The sequence below is a fragment of the Thamnophis elegans genome, chromosome 6 (genome assembly GCF_009769535.1).
Source record: "Thamnophis elegans isolate rThaEle1 chromosome 6, rThaEle1.pri, whole genome shotgun sequence".
NCBI classification, from domain to species: domain Eukaryota; kingdom Metazoa; phylum Chordata; class Lepidosauria; order Squamata; family Colubridae; genus Thamnophis; species Thamnophis elegans.
In genome coordinates, this window is record NC_045546.1 from 23,267,468 (window position 1) to 23,286,013 (window position 18,546).

General features: G+C 37.5%; 1 protein-coding gene across 1 annotated transcript in view; it reads right to left on the minus strand.

Moving 5' to 3' along the window:
- FLT1 (fms related receptor tyrosine kinase 1) overlaps window positions 1-18,546 on the minus strand; it is a 128,196-nt gene that overhangs the window by 17,860 nt on the left and 91,790 nt on the right. Inside the window, exons 17-23 of the mRNA XM_032219936.1 lie at window positions 17,309-17,444; window positions 8,362-8,466; window positions 6,833-6,946; window positions 5,336-5,424; window positions 3,842-4,001; window positions 3,394-3,491; window positions 625-747 (exon numbers count right to left, since the gene is read on the minus strand). Coding sequence (XP_032075827.1) covers window positions 625-747; window positions 3,394-3,491; window positions 3,842-4,001; window positions 5,336-5,424; window positions 6,833-6,946; window positions 8,362-8,466; window positions 17,309-17,444 — 825 coding nt within the window. The remainder of the gene's footprint in view (window positions 1-624; window positions 748-3,393; window positions 3,492-3,841; window positions 4,002-5,335; window positions 5,425-6,832; window positions 6,947-8,361; window positions 8,467-17,308; window positions 17,445-18,546) is intronic.

An 18,546-nucleotide genomic window follows, 5' to 3' on the forward strand; every position in this document is an offset into this window, starting at 1 on the left:
TGCTCCCTTTTTTTGGACGCTGAGGGTTGTTTTTAATCTTACGCAAAAGTTAAGTCTCTTTGCATATTTTACAATCAGAAAACAGAATTCTGGATCTAGGCAGCGGACCTTTGCTTTCTGCTATCTTAGCAAGATGTATGCCCCTTACACCCGTTTCTAAATTGTTTCTGGATAGCATGCTTCCTAAAAAATTATATGTTATTTATACCTTCCAAAGTGCAATCCCAACCAATAGGGCTAACCAATAGGTCTCAGGGTTTCTTGTAAAATCTGGCCCACCACTGAAAAAAATCCAGTATCTTGTTCTTTCATGCCTTGGCTCTAAACTTTCTCATTGGCCCGTCTGGCAAGGTTAGTCCAGAAATAAAATATCAACATATAAACTTTTTTTTTTTTTTAAAAAGAACTGATGAACATTTCCGAGCTTTGTTGTGGAGGATGCAAACAAGCACAATGTATATAACTCATCTGGATTGCTCATTTTGGCGCTAAAGGAAAGAGCACCAATGTTTTTAGGGGCTTTTTGACGGCAGAGAATGTAAATACTGAAAGAGCTTTTTCATGAGCTGTTCAGAATGATAAAGAAAAGAGCAAATACCAAGTACAGTTGCAGGCCATACTTACGTCGCCTTTTCTCACATAATCAGGATTTTTATAAGTATCTCTTGCAAGGCCAAAATCACAGATCTTCACAACGTTGTTGTCTGATAAAAGGATGTTTCTGGCTGCTAAATCACGATGGATGCACTATAAGAAAATAGTTGCAAAAAACTTATTTATTCAAGTTCCTTTTCCTCTAACACAGTAGAGCGGTTGTATTTTATCTTTTAAGATGCTGTACGATTCTTGATTTTTCAGGGATATTTCCAAACATGGCAGACTTAAGCTGACTTAATAGTAATTTCTTTTCCCACGGATAGAGTTGCTCTCTAGAGTCCAGACTTATTAAAAGTGACCTGTCTTCTCTAATTCGTTCTAAACAAATTGAACTAAATAGTTCTGGTTAACAGTGATGTGAGTCATCAATTGAGATATCTTAATGGCACTTGCTGGGAAAAAACGGCTGCTCAAAGTAATTTCTATTTATACTTTTAAAAAGTATATTTTTAGCACAGCTTTCTGCTTAAATTGGATAACAATACACAGTTAACTGAAAACATTAAAATGAATGATGTGAAACAAAGGCAGGATGGCATACCATAACACATGGAACACAAATTCTTATAGAGGCATAATTTTTTGTTTACAAATTCTGCCTGGAATCAAGCAATTAACAGAATAATAGAATAACAAAGTTGCAAGGGACCTTGGAGGTCTTCTAGTCCAACCCCCTGCTCAGGCAGGAACAGCTACAATCATTTCAGACAAATGGTTGTCCAATCTCTTCTTAAAAACTTCCAGTGTTGGAGCACTCACAACCTCTAGAGGCAAGTCGTTTCGTTGATTAATAGTTCTGTCAGGAAATTCCTCCTTAGTTTTCAGCTGCTTTGGAGAAATTAAGAATGGTGTACAAATTCCCTTTCAAATTATAAATATATTAAAGATAGTTAGCACCATCTCTGACAAACTTGGTGCATTATATCTTGTCACAAGGGATTCTGGAAATTTTCATCCTATTGGGCCAACTGGGAAATTTTTTTTTTCTCCTATCTCTCTTTCTTCCAGTGATAGTCAGGGTGGAAAGCGCATATGGGTTTTTGTATAAAGGTGTGTGTTTGTGGGAGTGAAAAAGGTGTGAAGGAAAACAGCTGTTTTCTAAATCCTTGAAACTGAGATATAAACAAAATTGTGTCGTCTCATACATGTTTTAGCTATTACTATTTAATGTTAGTGAGATAAGAAACAATTTAAAAGCTTCCATTTTGTCTACAAAAATATACACTCGTTGACATACATACCTACCTACAAGTGGTGGGTTCCAGCAGAGACTACTGCCAGGGGTGTGGCGCGCATGTGCGGAGTACAACTAAAATTGCTCTGCGCATGTGCAGAAGCAAAAAACAACAAGAAGATGGCGGAGAACCAGTTTGGGGGCGTGGCGGGCCTGGGTTGCTGCCAGTTCCGGAAAGTTACTACTGGTTCTGCTGAACCTGTCTGAACCGGTAGGAACCCACCACTGATACATACATACATAATCTGTTACACAACAATTAAGAGCACAGAATTTCTACTTTAAAAAAAAAGAAATGTGAGTCTTACACATCTGATGGGAAATTGCTAAAATGTGAAGAATGTTACATGCATGCATACATATACACAATTGTACATACCCATCACACTATTCCCTTCTGGAGAAAGCAGTGTTAAATAGAAAGTACAAAAAGAATAATAAATAATCACCAGATGGACCTATACATATCGTCCTTTGCTGCTTATCATGACTTTGGTCAGCTAAAGCTTTCACGTAACCTTTCTACTACAGTCATGGTGTAGAGAAGGTATAAAGTAGATTATTAGCATTAGCTGTACCCATGACAAGTACAACATTTTATGCCATCGCTAATGACTAATCCTTAGGAACATTGGAGTCAATGAACAAGAAGGGCAACCAAACCTCACTGCAATGCAGGCATGCCCTCTTCTTTCTACGCAAGCCAGCCTCTTCTAGACTACTGTGCAAGGCCATATCCTTGGCTTTTCTCCTCTTATGCCAAGCAAGGATGTCTCCCACTTTTACAACGTCTCATAGTTAAAATGAGGCTTTTCCAAAAGACTGTGTTAATTACATTTACTGTTAGTGTCGGTGTCATTCAATACTATTAATGCCCATGCATCCACAGCTGAGCTCAAGCAAGCTCTTAGCAAAATAGGTGGAAGGCATTTTTCATGTTGTCTTCTTCACAACTGAGAGCATCAGCGACCAAATGCATCTGTTTCGGTCTGCACTGGTTATGCAGCCCAAGCAGAGGTGGTCTTCAGCAGGTTTTGACCAGTTCTGGAGAACCGGTAGCAGAACCTTTGAGTAATTTGGAGAACCTGTAAATACCACCTCTGACTGGCCCCACCCCCATCTATTATCTGCTTCCCGAAGTCTAGCTGATCGGGAGAGTTTGCAGTAACCAAGCCACACCCACAGAACTGGTAGTAAAAACATTTGAATCCCACCACTGAGCCCAAGGATTGCATAATCCACACCAGGATTATATTTTATTATTTATAGAGTTTCTTTAATTAATTGTATTGTACAATATTGTAATTGTATGAAGCATTATACTAGGCTTCATTTTGTACACCACCTGAAATTGGTGGAGTAGGGTAGTTTAGAGATCCAATGAATAGCTAAAAAAAATACACAGCCTTACAACCCACTATAAGCATATTACTTAACAATTCTTTTTGTTGTTGTTGTTGTTGTTACTATTCTGGAGGCCAATGCAAAGAAGGAAAGCTAACCTTTTGAGATGACAAGAACTCCATGCCTCTGGCTACCTGAAAGCTGTAAGAAATCAGATCTTCCATGGTGAGGGGCCGCTTGTAGAAATCACTGACATCTGAAATCAAAGCGGCATGGAGGTGGTTAATATGACCTCATCCTGACAGCAATTCCTTTTTTCTCCTTAGAACATTTCAAATTTAGTTCACTAATGAGGGGGGGGGATCCTTATGATATACCAAAGACTTCCCCTTGTATAAGGAAGAGACCACAGAAACAGTCACACATCTTCCTGTCTGACTGAGGAATTCTGTAAATAAGCTTATTTTAAACCATCTTTTCTTGGAGCTGAGCGTCTCCCACGGATGTTTACGAGGGTGATAAATGGAGCAAGAAAATGTCAAAGATGCAGAGCATGACTGTAAAACTACACAGGCTGTATAGAAAAAGGAAGGAATTAATACCTACCCTCCTCTTCCTCCTCCACATCACTTAAATTTTTATCTTCCTGAAATCCAGAACTTGCTAAGCTTTCTCGACTTGGGACATTCTCCAGTCTTTTTTTTTGACCGCTGATGGGCTCAACATCCTTCTTCTCCATCAAGGGGTCTCTTTGAATGGATCCATACTTGTTTATTTAAACAAGGAGAAATTATTGGCAAAGCAATGTGGAATTGCAGTTTTCCATGACCCACTAATTATAAAACACTTTTGAGTTCCACCTATTTCAGTTTGATAATTAAACATGGACTTTAAATTTTTTTTCTACTCCAGTTAAAGGAATAAAGCCAGCAATATTCATATTTAGCAAGGAGCCATTTAAACTAGAGACTTTTAAATCTCATTAATTGGAGTAAATTCTAAGTATGACTAACTTTGGATCCAACCCAATGTGATTTTGAAGTGCTTAACATTACTTAGGCCGAGCCGTAGGTTATTTGTGTCTTTCCATTCAAAAAGAGTTTGAAATGTGCCAGTAAATTCCTTCCATAACTTAATGTTCTTCAGTGATGAGAATTAAGTCTCTTGGAAATGATTCATGCAAGTGAGTAAAACCACTTTTGTTAGAGAAAGCATTCTCTCCATCTTCAGTTTACTTGTTAATTTGTCAGGGGAAAACATATTTCATTGCTTTAGTGCAGCTAACTATCTACTCAGTCAATATTTTTAACTCTAGCTTGATCAATTTAAGATGGCCTGGAACAAAAGCAGAGAGGATAAGCATAATGTCCTACAGAGATTTTAAAAATATTGACCGTTTAAAGAAGCATGGAATTCATAAAATTCTTCCTATGCAATGACTAATCAACTACAATGTTTGTATATATGCTATAAATGTTTAAGAGGGAAAAGTCATAATACTAAAATCTATAAATATATAAACAATCAACAACTTTTAGGGAATACATCCTTTTCATTGAAAAAAAATTGCAAAACTTGGCAATACCATAATCCAGGTTGATACCAGCTGGAGGTGATTGAGAATAAACTTTCTGCCCTTGGTCCCTACTATGTGGGCTACTACAGAGTTTGGTATTCTCTCCTCTCCTACTTAACATTTTCTGTATATGAAGCTGCTGGGTGGGGGTCAACCATTGCCATGATTTAAGGTGTCATCAGTATGCTGATGATATCCAATTATACATCTCTGCCCCTACTGAACTAAGTGATGCTGTAGACATCTCATCCGAGTGCTTGGGGACTGTGAAGGTCTGGATGAGGGAGAACAGGCATTAGCTGAATTTCAGCAAAACTGAATGACTTTTAGAACCTTCCAGTTCTAGGGCTATGCCATCTTTGGTGCTAGATGGGGTTGTGCTGCCTAGACAGACCCAGTCAGCCACCAGTGTCTTATTTCTGAACTCTTTTGAGATCACTTTGTTTTGGATACAGTGATGCGGTGAGATAAAATGTAAGTTTGGGGTGAGCTGAAAAGCTATAATTAGCCAATTGAGGCATTACCTTATGGGCAGAAAATAAATCCCTTTTGCTCTTCAAATAACCTGACAAATTTCCATATTTGCAGTATTCAACTATCACCATCAATGGTCCTGTGAACAACATGAATGACCAGGTGAATATAGAAAATGCATTTCTGTTAATAGTACCAGCAGTAACTTAAGGTAAAAGCTTTCTTAAAGGTAAAACAATAAGAACAAAATTTATGTGACCTTAGCATTAATTGTCCTACATGGTACTGAACCTGGCTACCTGAGAGACAGCCTCCTGCCATTCACCTCCCAACGACCAATAAGATCACACAGGTTGGGCCTCCTCCGGGTGCCCTCAACCGGACAATGCCAGCTGGCGGCTCCCCGAGGGAGGGCCTTCTCTGTAGCTGCACCAGCCTTGTGGAACGAGCTACGCACAGAGATCCAGACCCTCACCACTCTCCCGGCCTTCCGTAAAGCAACCAAGACCTGGCTGTTCCGGCAGGCCTGGGGCTGTTGATTAATTTCCAGCCCCACTTGATGGAATGGATGGTATATTAATTTTAATATTGTATTTTTAAAATATTTTACATGTTTTTACTTTGTTGTGAGCCGCCCAGAGTCCCAAGGGAGTGGGTGGCATACAAATCTTATTAAAGTTGAAAGTTGAAAGTCCTATACCTGTGATGGCGAACCTATGGCATGTGTGCCAGAGGTGGCACTCAGAACCCTCTCTTTGGGCACGTGGACCAGCAGCTGGTCTTTGTAGGTGCCAGAGTGCCTGGAAATGGCTGAAAATGCCCCCCAAAACAGCCAAAAGACAGGCTGTTTTTAGGTGTTTTCCAGGCTGTTTTCAGGCTGTTATTTGGGCCATTTTCATAATGTTTTTGAGCTGTTTTCGGCCCTGAAAATGGCCTGAAAAACAGCCTGAAAATGGTCATAAAACAGCCTGAAAATGGCCATAAAAACAGCCTGAAAATGGCCCGAAAAACAGCCTGAAAATGGCCTGGAAAAACAGCCTGAAAATGGCCTGAAAAACAGCCTGAAAATGGCCCGAAAAACAGCCTGAAAATGGCTTGAAAAACAGCCTGGAAATGGCCTGGAAAAACAGCCTGAAAATGGCCTGAAAAACAGCCTGTAAATGGCCATTAAAAACAGCCTGAAAATGGCCATAAAAACAGCCTGAAAATGGCCTGAAAAACAGTCATAAAAGCAGGCCACTTGGGGGGCGTTTTCAGGGCGTTTTCCAGCCATTTTCAGGCTGTGCTTCAGGTCAAAAACAGTCCGGAAAATGGCTTCAAAATGGCCCAAAAACCAGGCAGGTGTGCGCCAGCCAGCTGGTCTTCGGGTTTCCGGTGGTTCTGGCGTACGGACATGCACAAACATGCGTGCATGTTTCGGTTTGGGCACTCGGTGCTTAAAAGCTTCGCCATCACTGTCCTATACTCTCTCATAACATAACAGCAAAACTAATAAAAGCAAAACAAATAAAACTAACAAATAAGAGCTTTGATATTTTTTTTTTTACCTCTGCCCTTTGTACATGCTCCCAGGAGATTCACCACATTAAGATGATGCCCTATATGTGTCAACATCTTCAATTCAGTCATTAGAGCTTTATATTCACTTGCTGTTGCTCCTTCTGCAAGGATAAGAGAAATTATTACAGGGAAGGACTGAGTGCCAGATCCGCGAGTAGCTTTCTCTGGTCTACACTGCCAGAGGGTTTCACCCTTGCTGAACTTCAGATTACTTCATTGCTGGGGTTCTTTTAGTAGTTGGAAAGTCAGACTGCAATTATGTCACCTGTTCCAGAAACTTAAAATTGGGACTGCTGTGTAACTGGCAATTCTCTCCAAGTTGGAGCAAGTTATTTCTTAGTTGTTGGATCCTTTTTTTATATATTGGAGACTTGCCTTTCTTCCTCTTCAATTCACTCTATTTACGTATATGGAATTTGTTGATGTCAAATCTGTATCTGGAGATGTGGAGAATGTTCCAGGACACCCATGGAGCTGACTAAGGGTTGAGTTTTGCCTATAAACTTTTCACCAGGAGGCCAGGGTCGATCATTTTAGCTTTAATCATTTAATGATTAATGTTTTGCCTCAATGAGGGAGGGAGGGAGGGAGGGAGGGAGGGAGGGAGAGAGAGAGAGGGAGGGAGAGAGAGAGAGAGGGGGGGGAAGGACGGAGAAGAAGCTGCAGTGATTATAGCTCAGCCATTTTCAAAAGCTGTTGTCTATCACTATATTGTCGCAAAAATGCAATATATTGACATATTTTTTGGACTGTATGATGCACCAGTGTATAAGATGCACCAAGATTTCAAAGAGGTTAAGTAAGAAAACAAGTTTTTGCCTTCCCTCAGCCCCCAACAGCCCTCTGCAGGCTTCAGCGGGGCTTGGGTAAGGCAAAAAAACCATCCTTTTTTGCGAAAAATGGCCGTTTTTTGCAAAAACGAGATGCAGGGGCGGGGCTTCAGGAGGCAAAAAATGGCTGTATTCGGTGTATAAGATGCACCAACATTTCCACTCTCATTTAGGGGGAAAAGGTATGGATCATAAATTGCAACAATTATAAATTTTGAACATTTGAAAACGAGGATGCATTCATTTTGATTATCCTCAAGTGGTGGGATTCAAATTCAGTTTTCTGCCCTAATGACCAGCTGGGTAGGCGGGGCTCAGTGGTCATGTGACTGGGTGGACATGGTCAAGTCAACATCACTCAGGTTGATGGGCGCTTTGCCTTAGCTGTTACAATGTAATAAGGGTTAACCAGAGAGACAGTTTCTGTAAGCAGGGCAATAAAGATTAGGCTAGAAACACCACCAGAATGTTTCCTTCCTGCCTTCCTTACAAGATTAGTCCTGTAAAGTGCAAAAAAACCAAAAGGAGATTTCTTCCAACAACCGGTTCTCCGAACTGCTTAGAAAGGTAACGACTGGCTCTCCTGAATAGGTGCAAACTGGCTGAATCCCACCATTGCCCTCAACTATGAGTCAAATTTTATGCCCAATAAATATGAGGATTTTCTCTACACAAGCTCATCATACCTTTCAGCATTTTCACAGCAACTACTTTGTACGTGGGTGATTTTTTAATTCCGAATGCAACTGCTTGCACTACTTTTCCAAAAGCACCTCTCCCAAGTGTCTTCCCTGCATCAAAAAGAAATCACAGTTGTTTTAAAATTATTTTTAAAAGTGAGACAGCTTTGGGGAGAAATTACAATATTATACTCTCCAATATGCTTTAAAGTTCTCTTGGTATCAACCTGGCAGTATTCTACCAAAAATGCATGAATATGCAGAATGTGTGATAAAATGAACCGGTATTATATTGACCTATTTGAAATTATTTTAAGTGTAGGATTTTTAAGTTGTGAGAAAAATAGGAACAGAGACCGTGAACATAATGTGGTCAATAAGAGAGAAATTGCTACTTGTGACTTTTTTTGATCATGTGTATTTTAGCCTTTTCTGTTGTGTTTTTGGTAACAACATCTGAAATGTTTCTGAGTTATATTAAGAAAGATTTTTAACAAATGACAAATTGTCTAGAAATTCCAAGAAAATTGCACTACAAAACAAAACAAAAAACATTATCTCAGCCAATCTCATGGGCCAACTCACTATTGTCATAATTTGGCTAGTACACCAAAGTTTGTATTCATATTTGAAAAGTTTTTAAAAATAAATTCATTGATTTTCTTATTTTCTTCTGGAACCTGGTCAACACGTTTTACAACTCTGCTTGTTTAAGACCAAATGCCTGAGATAACAACTTTCCCCAACTATTTTTGAGATCTTCTGCTACAACCCTTTTATTGGTCTTCCTTAATAGAAGTTTTTATCAGCAATGGCACCCATACTTTGGAGCACTTTTTCCATAGAATTGGCCTAGGCCCTACGCTGTGAACTTTTCAGCTCTTACTTGAAATAGCTTTGAAATAAGACAGAAGAGATAGTTTAAAAAACATAATTGCTGTGGGATCAATGAAATTCAATAGCCCCTTTTTGTTGAGCATGGACAAGTTGGAAAGCCCTCGCTGATAATGTTTTCTATTGAATTCTTGCACTGAGTAAGAAACTGGACTCCTAAATAGCCTCCTACACCATGATACTAGGATTCTATATTACCATTCATTTGTTCATATATATAGACAGAGAATTTTGTATTTGTTTTTTAAAGTCTATTAATATTTCATTTATACACTGAAATAAACAACTCATAAACCTCATTCTGTGGTCCTTAAATACCCCAAGAGTATTGTTGAATTATAACATTGACATATTTTTCTAGATATATCTTCCATCTGAACAATCTCAGTTTCACAAAAAAATCTAATAAAACTCCCTTACTCCTATCCCCATTCTTGTTTTGTTTTTTCTTGTTGTATTCTGGTTTTAGTCACATTACGTTTTACTGCCAAATGTAGGCTCTTAAGGGTTTGTTGAACATACTTGAAAACTTTAAGACCTTGATGAAATCCTCCTTGTTTTTTAAAATGCATAAACACTCCCCAAGGGCATAGGAAGTTAATTACACAGAAAGCAATTTTATTACTAAATGAAAAGTGAGCTACATCTCATTTTAAGCAATGGTAGAATATACTCCAAAGTTTCTTTCTAGCTACAATGCACTCTTGTTGTATTGGGCCAGAAGGCGACCATGGCTTTTCATTAAGGAGGATGAGTGAGGAGCTAATGCCACAGTAAGACAAAATGCACCACCAGTGATACTGCTGTGTGTAAAGGATCCTCTTCTTCTCCAGAAGGAACCAATATAGTCTTTGGAAATGATTCTCTGTGATTAAACATCGTAGATATTTTATAATGTCTTACTTGCAGTTTTATTTGTGAATAGATTTAGGAAGGCTTGCACATTATCGAGGACTGTCCATTTCCAGTAAAGAAACTGCCTTATACCAGGTCAGATACTTGGACTATGTAGCCCAGTTTTGGCTATTTTGATTAACAGGATATATTCAAGATTTTATAATAATTAGTTTTGAGACTCAAGCAGTGGTGGGATTCAACTGGTGTAACAACCGGTTTGTTGAGTGTGTGTGCAGTGTGTTAGAAAACAGCTCAAACTGTTTTTTAGTTTAGAAAAGTTCTACTGTTCTACTGTAGCCCCGGTGAGTAAAACAGCTGAGGTGTGGCGATCCGCTCTGCTGTGCCTATCAACTGGGCTTCAAACAAAGGAAATATAGGTCCATATAGTGCAGGGGTGGGCGACCAGGCCCACCTGATCATCGGAGCAAACCGGTTTGCTCTCAGCTGATCGTCAAAGCTAGTGGTTTACCCAAACTGGTCCGAACCAGCTGAATCCCACCCTGGACTCAAGTCTTTGGTACCTCTGCAGCAAATTCTCCTTTCTTCATATTTAACTTCTGAAAAATTATGCCATCTTTAGTTGGGATCTTTTATGATATTAGGCCAAAAGTAAAAAAATAGGAATAAGCAATTAACTTTTCTTAAAATGGCTTATTATCAGGGTTTTTCTTTATGCCATGGCCCAACCTCAGCATTCTTAGCAAAATGTCTGAATATACTGACTGAATCTGGGTGTTTACATCCTGAACATACTTTACATGGTATAAATTTAAACAGAATTGCAACCAAGAATTTACAAACTCAAAAGTTTTCCAATGAAGATTGTTTTAGTAGAATAGGAGAGATCAACAAAGAGAGAGAATAGATTTTTTATGTGAAATGTTTCATTATGTGTAAAAATGATCCATTTATCTTACAAAGACATCAATATGAGAGCCCTTATGCTTCAAAAGTGGGGAAACCTTGACTTCATTTCATAAAAAACATAAATTTTCATTTCATCAGAATTGTTGAAAATTGGGTAGCTTACAAATTTGATTAATAAATACAATGCATAAATAACAGAAATAAATGCAGCTCTTAGACCTTGGAGCAAATAGATAGACAGAAGCAAGGTTTTATCTAATTTTGACTGAATGATTACTGTACCATTTGATACTTGGTCACTTTTATTAATCTAATGTTGATAAGTTGAAGATATTTTTTAGAACTTGCACAAACACCTTTCCCGCTGTAAATATGCAAAATAGTTCATTTTTTAATGAAGATGTACAGAATATCTTTTATGACCACATAAATATTTTATTTGCTTTGTACCCTTTAGTTATGAATTGTTGTATCACTGTAGTTATAAATATATATTTGCAGCTATTTTTGTCTTGTAGTTTTCACTATATTGGATTTAAATCTAACTACTCTACTTTTGTGAGGCAGCTTGAAATATTCAAGACTATTTTATAGAGAATAGCTATTTCTGGATTATTTTATTATTTGATGGCTTTGTTATGAGGGAAGAATCCTAGGCTTTCCCAACAGAAAAAGTTTCAGATTAACAACAACAACAACAACAACAACAACAAATTGTAATTGGAGCCCTTGGAGCAATACCTAAAGGGCTACCTTGCTATTTGGAAATTCTAAATTTAAGTGACTTGAACATTTTGATTCTACAAAAAACCACCCTACTTGGAACAACTTATATCCTCCGATGTTACCTTAACAGCTCCTAGGTCCTTGGTTAGGACTCAAGCTGTTGAGCTACCAACCAGCCCCAAAGGCTGTGAATCTCACCAAAGATTAACATAATAATGATGATGATGATGATGATGATGATGATGATGATGATGATGATGATGATAAAATCTAGACTGGAAAAAAAAATGAAACAAAGGGAAAAACATACTTGATTCAGAAAGATGCAACTAAAGGAACAATACCTGAAAATTACAGACCAATAACATGCTTGCCAACAACCTTCAAATTACTCACAGGCATTATTGCAGATAACATTATGGATCATTTGGAAACAAATGACATCTTGCCAGTAGAGCAAAAAGGCAACAAAAGAAGGAGCAGGGGCACAAAAGATCAGCTCCTAATTAATAAAATGATATTAGAAAATTGTAAGAACAGAAGAACGAACTTGAATATGGTCTGAATTGATTACAAAAAGGCATTCGACTCATTGCCACATAGTTGGATCATAAAATGCTTAGAAACAACTGGCATTAGCAAAAATATTACATCCTTTACTGAAAAGGCAATGAAACAGTGGAGAACTGAGTTGGCAGTAAGGAATGAGAACTACGGAATGGTTAATATCAAGCGAGGAATTTTCCAGGGTGATTCACTTTCACCTCTTCTCTTCATCATCGCAATGGTCCCACTATCAGTAATCTTAAAAAAAAATGAAATTAGGCTACCAAACAGCCAAAGACGCTGAAAAAATTTCTCATTTATTATATATGGATGATTTGAAACACTACGGAAAGTCAGAAATAGAAATCCAATCATTGACAAACACAGTCCGAGTATTCAGCACCGATATTTCAATGCAGTTTGGCATGGAAAAATGCGCCACTGTATCCATAAAAAGAGGCAAAATCACTGCTTGTGAGGGAATTGAAATGCCCAATGGCCAACTAATTAAATGCAACAAAAATGAAGCCTACAAATACTTAGGCATTCTGCAGTTGGATAATATCAAGCATGGAGAAGTAAAAACTATTGTCAGACGAGAGTACACCAACAGAGTTGGGAAAATTTTGAAATCTAAATTGAATGGTGGAAATACAATCAAGGCCATAAATACCTGGGCAATACCACTTATAAGATACACAGCTGGTATAGTTAACTGGACACAAGCTGATTTGGACATTTTGGACCGAAAAACCAGGAAACTAATGACAATGCACTATAGTTTACATCCACATGGTGATACTGATGGACTGTACCTGCCCCGAAAATCAGGTGGCAGAGGATTATTACAAGTGAAGCAAACAGTTGAAGAAGAAAAACATGCACTGACTGATTATTTAAAAGAAAGTCAAGGTCATCTATTAATTGAAGTAAAGAACAAAAAACTACTGAAGGCCCAACAGACAAAACAAGAATACAGAAACGATGTGATAAAATCAAGAATGGAGAGTTGGAAGAACAAAGCACTGCATGGCCAATTTCTGGAAAAAATAAAAGATAAAGTGGACAGTGAACAAACTTGGTTATGGTTAACAACAGGTACATTAAAGAAAGAAACAGAGTCACTAATCCTGGCTGCGCAAGAACAATCTATCCGCACAAATGCCATTAAGGCCAAAATCGAAAAATCCTCTGATGATGCCAAATGCAGACTTTGCAAAGAAGCTAATGAAACTGTTGATCACATACTCAGCTGCTGTAAAAAAATCATGCAGACTGATTATAAATTGCGGCACAATTCAGTAGCACAAATGATCCATTGGAATTTGTGCAAAAATTATAATATTAAAACAGCAACAAACTGGTGGGAACATCAGCCTGAAAAAGTCACCGAAAATCAGATGGTCAAGATCTTGTGGGATTTTCGCATACAAACAGACAAAATACTGGCGCATAATACACCAGACATCACACTGGTTGAGAAAAATAAGATCACAATCATAGACATCGCAATACCAGGTGATAGCAGGGTCGCTGAGAAGGAACATGAAAAAATCGCAAAATACCAGGACTTAAAAATCGAAATTCAACGACTATGGCACAAACCAGCAGTGGTAATTCCAGTGGTAATTGGCACACTGGGTGCTATTCCAAAAGCACTGGAATTACATTTAAAACAGTTAAAAATTGACAAAATCACCATCAGTCAAATGCAAAAGCCGCACTGCTTGGATCTGCACGCATATTACGAAAATACGATATGATGTCCTAGGCCCCTGGGTGAGGCCCGACTAGTAACCAATGCCAAATCCGGCGAAACAACTGGCCGCTGTGATACAATTGTATAATAATAATAATAATAATAATAATAATAATAACAACAACAACAACAACAACAACAACAACAACTTTATGTAGAGCAGTTTGTAGATCAATATTCCTTTAGTTCTTTGCTTGACCTATGAGCTCTTGCTGAGTTCAAGTTCATTCAGTATAAAGTCCCACCCTTTCATCTATTTTGATTTATACCCATTTTTTGCACTTGCTACAAATTTGTTTTGTTCATCAGCGGTGAGGTGATTAGTGCCTTTCATAATTCTTGGCTGGAAAAAAAGGGAAAAATTGACACGGTGTGAAACAAACTAGTTGCCTTAAGGATTATTTTTATTTCCAAGAATGTCTCTAGGCCTGACATAGTTTCCATAAGCACTTCTAAAAAATAGTAATAATGAGTAAGTACAACTTGGTGCTTTGTTTGGTATTGGCCCCTGCCTAGAAAAAAAATGACAAAGGTAAATGATTTAGGATTGAGATTCTGGAGAGCTTCAAGAAGTTGATGGAGAGCAACTTCATCATTTTACTTTCTGATAAATATTTGGATTGTTTGGTGTTGGCTATGCCACCAACCTTGTCCAACTTTGGCAACTTTCAAGACTACCAGTGTTAGTCTTCCAATTTCCACAAATATTTACTGAAAAACACTAAAATTCATATAGTCACTTTCTATTTATGAATTATGAGGGTGGGTTTTCTGCTGAAGAAGGAAAAATATGTGTGAGACTAAAAATGAGAAGCTCCACAAGAACATGTCATACCGAGACATGTTCCGATAATAGCTGTCTTTGCTGCCAAGGTCAGTATGAGGTTGGGCTGACTCCCCTGCAGCTAAGATTTGGGCAAAAGATGATTTAGCAACATGTTGAACTCCGCCAATTTTTCAAAATCTGTTTTTCATTCACGATCACAACATTCTTTCCTTGTTTATGCCATTCTCTCTCCCATTTCCCATGTACAAACACACACCATTTATGCTGTTCTTAGTTCTGATCTGTACCTTAATTCCTAATTACAAACCTGAATTTAAGGAACTGAATTAACTCAACCTTGACCAGCGCAAATAAATGATGGACATAAGAACCATTGTGGCTTCGTAGCCAATTTGCTTTGGTGATACTTGTATTCATTCTGGAAGACACATATCTGTTTCATTCATGCTTTATGCTTTTGAGTTAATGCACTTGAAATCTATCAGTGCACTTCCTTCAACAAATGGGGTCACTGCCATAATGCCATAATGTCAAGATTTCACAGTGCAGCTTTTTTTTTTTCATTCCAGGACTCCCTGATCTGGAAACTGGCATGGAGGATGGGGAAAAAATGTGCCTCTAATGAGTAAGGTTTTGACAGTAAAATGCATGTATCATTAGGTGAAACAAAGACTCAGACCACAACTCTACCCATGCTTTCTATTCTGTCTATTCAGCTGCTGCATTGTGCCTATGCACAGTTCTAGAAGAGAATCTCAGAGCAATGCATTGTGAAAGACATATAGTGGCTGCACACCAGGGTTGGGTTTCTCGCCCCGTTCCAACCGGTTCGGTTGGAACGGGGCGGCAGCGTCCTCGTGCACGCGCGCAGTGTACGCATGCGTACTAGCGCCTGTGCAATGCTCCAGCTGCTCCTGGAGGATCGCGCAGGCGCTGTATGCGTTCTGCGCATGCCTGGAAGCGCAGAACTCGTCAAAACTGGGTAAGAAACATGGGCGGGTGGGTGGATCCTTCGGCGTTCCCGGAAGTTACTTACTTCCGGGTTCGCCGACCAACCGGTTCGCAGGGACTGCTGCGAACCGCCTGAAACCCACCCCTGCCGCACACATAAAAATGCTACCTTAAAGCAAATATCTATGTAGAGAATTTTTATGGCTGTCCAACTTGAACACTGGAACCCGTTAAACAAATCCCTGCACAGCCCTGAGGATATTATTCCTGTAGCAAATCTCATTTTTTGAGAATGAAATATCCTTGTTCAGTTTTTATGGCCAAATTTCAATCAGCTAGAACATTCTGTTAGTCTGTAACCTGGAAACATCTAAATTGAAATTTGTTTTGAAAGTAGAATTCCAATTTTTCAGGTCAAAACAAAATATTAACATAAGCACACAAGTACTCCCAACACACAAAATTTTCAAAGTAGATAAAAATGCAAAATGTAGTATTGTAATGTAAGGATTACAAGTATGATTGATGCAGGATATCGTTGTGAAATACTGAGATCTTAAGCAGGAAAATTATATGAGTGCTGTTTTCTGCATTCCAAGCAAGAACCTATTTTAACTTCCATACCCTTCTTTAAGAAACTCGAATATTTACTGTAACTGTGGTAAATATAATTTTACTATGTGCACATTCAAGGCGGAAATCTTGTTTTTTTAATAATATATATATTCTAAGTCAAATGCTACATATATCTTCAAAAGAAGCAGGAAAATGCAGGATCCACTGGAATTATGATTATTTAGATTTAATGTAGCTGCCTGCTCCAGTGTATTTGCTTACGGATTGTATATGCCTACATATATAGAAGTAAAAGAAACATACTTATGTAATCATCCCAATTAATACTTCCCTTGATAAAAAAAAATCTTATCCGGATTTTAGTTAATGAATCAAATGAAGAAAAGTACATAATGACCAGCATTTTAAAATTCTCATACTACTCATTCAGAATAATATAATTATTTATAAAAAAGAGAATACTGATTTAATTATTTGTGTACTAACTGTAGCTAGAAGAATAGATAAACACTATACTAATAAAGAGAAAAAACTAATATATGATATGCTAAGTATTTTATCAATGGTTAGGCAAAAAATAAGTGAAATTGGAAATAAAAGAAGACAGTTAAAGAGGAATAGAAAATATGTTAAGATAGAGGTATAAATAAGATGATCTGTTAGTATTATGATGAGAAAGATAATTATGCTTAATGTTATTATTGTATTTTTATTAGAAGGTATGTTAAGAGGAGAATGAATAGGTTAATAATGTTTGATGGTTTAATATACTACAATTTTAAGATTAGAGAATTAATCTTAAAGAGAATGATGTTGTAAATGCTGAAAGCTGTTGCCCAGGGATATTTGTACCCAGATGACACACTGTTTAAGGAAAGATGGAATGTTTATATATTGAAAAATAAAAAAATAAAAAACTTTAAAAAAAAGAATAACATAGATATATTTACCCAACTTAAGCCTTTCCCGGGCAAACTCCCATTTGCTGGCCTCGTAAGGAAGCCGTTCACATTGTTCATCTAAGGGGACTTCTTCAGGATCCATTATGATTGACAAGTAGTCTGTCTTTATTTCGGCGGCAGAAGGCTAGAAAAGAATGATTAAATTCCTTCGTCACTATAGGACATAAGAGCAATTCTGACAAAGTTGTTCTGATTCTGGTCAGGAAAATGGTAGATTAATCATCTATGATTGCAGAAGCAACTCACATTACAGATGAACACTTTCTCCACCTAAACACAAGATTCTCAAGAATTCTTCACTTTAATTTTGTCATGTAGATTTTAATTATGGCCACATTTTGCACCACTGTCTCTCCCTTTCATATTGGATGCTTGATTTGTGTTTCTATTTTTTTTCATCTTATTAAATCCATATGAAAAAAATCCTCAATAATAGCCATACGATAGAGATTTGAGCCTGTATTTTCAAGCAAGGGTATTTTGAGAAAATGACTAACCTTGACCTCTAAAAATAGATTTGGCTGACAGCCATTTACAAAACAAAATTCTGGCATATGCAACAGATAAGTTCAGCTGTCATTGTTTGTTAAAAAATGAGAAAAGAGAGAGGGGGACCAAATGTGGTTTAAAAGTTGTGCAAGGCTTAGATGTAATCTGCAAAACATTATTCAGTAACATTTTGTGCATGCATTTTTCAAATGTTCAAGAATTTACATTTCCCTCTAGACTTCTGCATTCACGATCTTGTTTCCCCATAATCATTGCTAAAAGTAGTTTAGAATCACTAGCCTGTAGGAAGGATTAAATCTGTAATCCTATACATACTTATTCCTGAAGAAGCTTTACTGAACCCAGAGAGATTTAGGCATGAGTATCTATATAGATGATCAAGCTAATTAATCTTGATTCAGAGAAAAATGGTCACATTCCAGCCTTGCTCTTGATGGCACACTCACTTTGCAAGATACTTAAATGAACTCTTCATTTTTAACAATATTTAGCCAATAATTGTTTCCTAAATTAAATTTTAGAATGTTGATTAGCATATTTTTAAAAATATAAACATGGTATGAACACAAAATGTTTATAACATGGGCACTTTTGAAATCATGCTATTATCACTCAGTTTAAAAGATATGAAGATGGAAAATCCGAGGTCTTCTGGATCCTATATGCAATTAAGTGTGAATCCAGCAAACAAGCTGAGGTCAGGTTTCTACTGACCT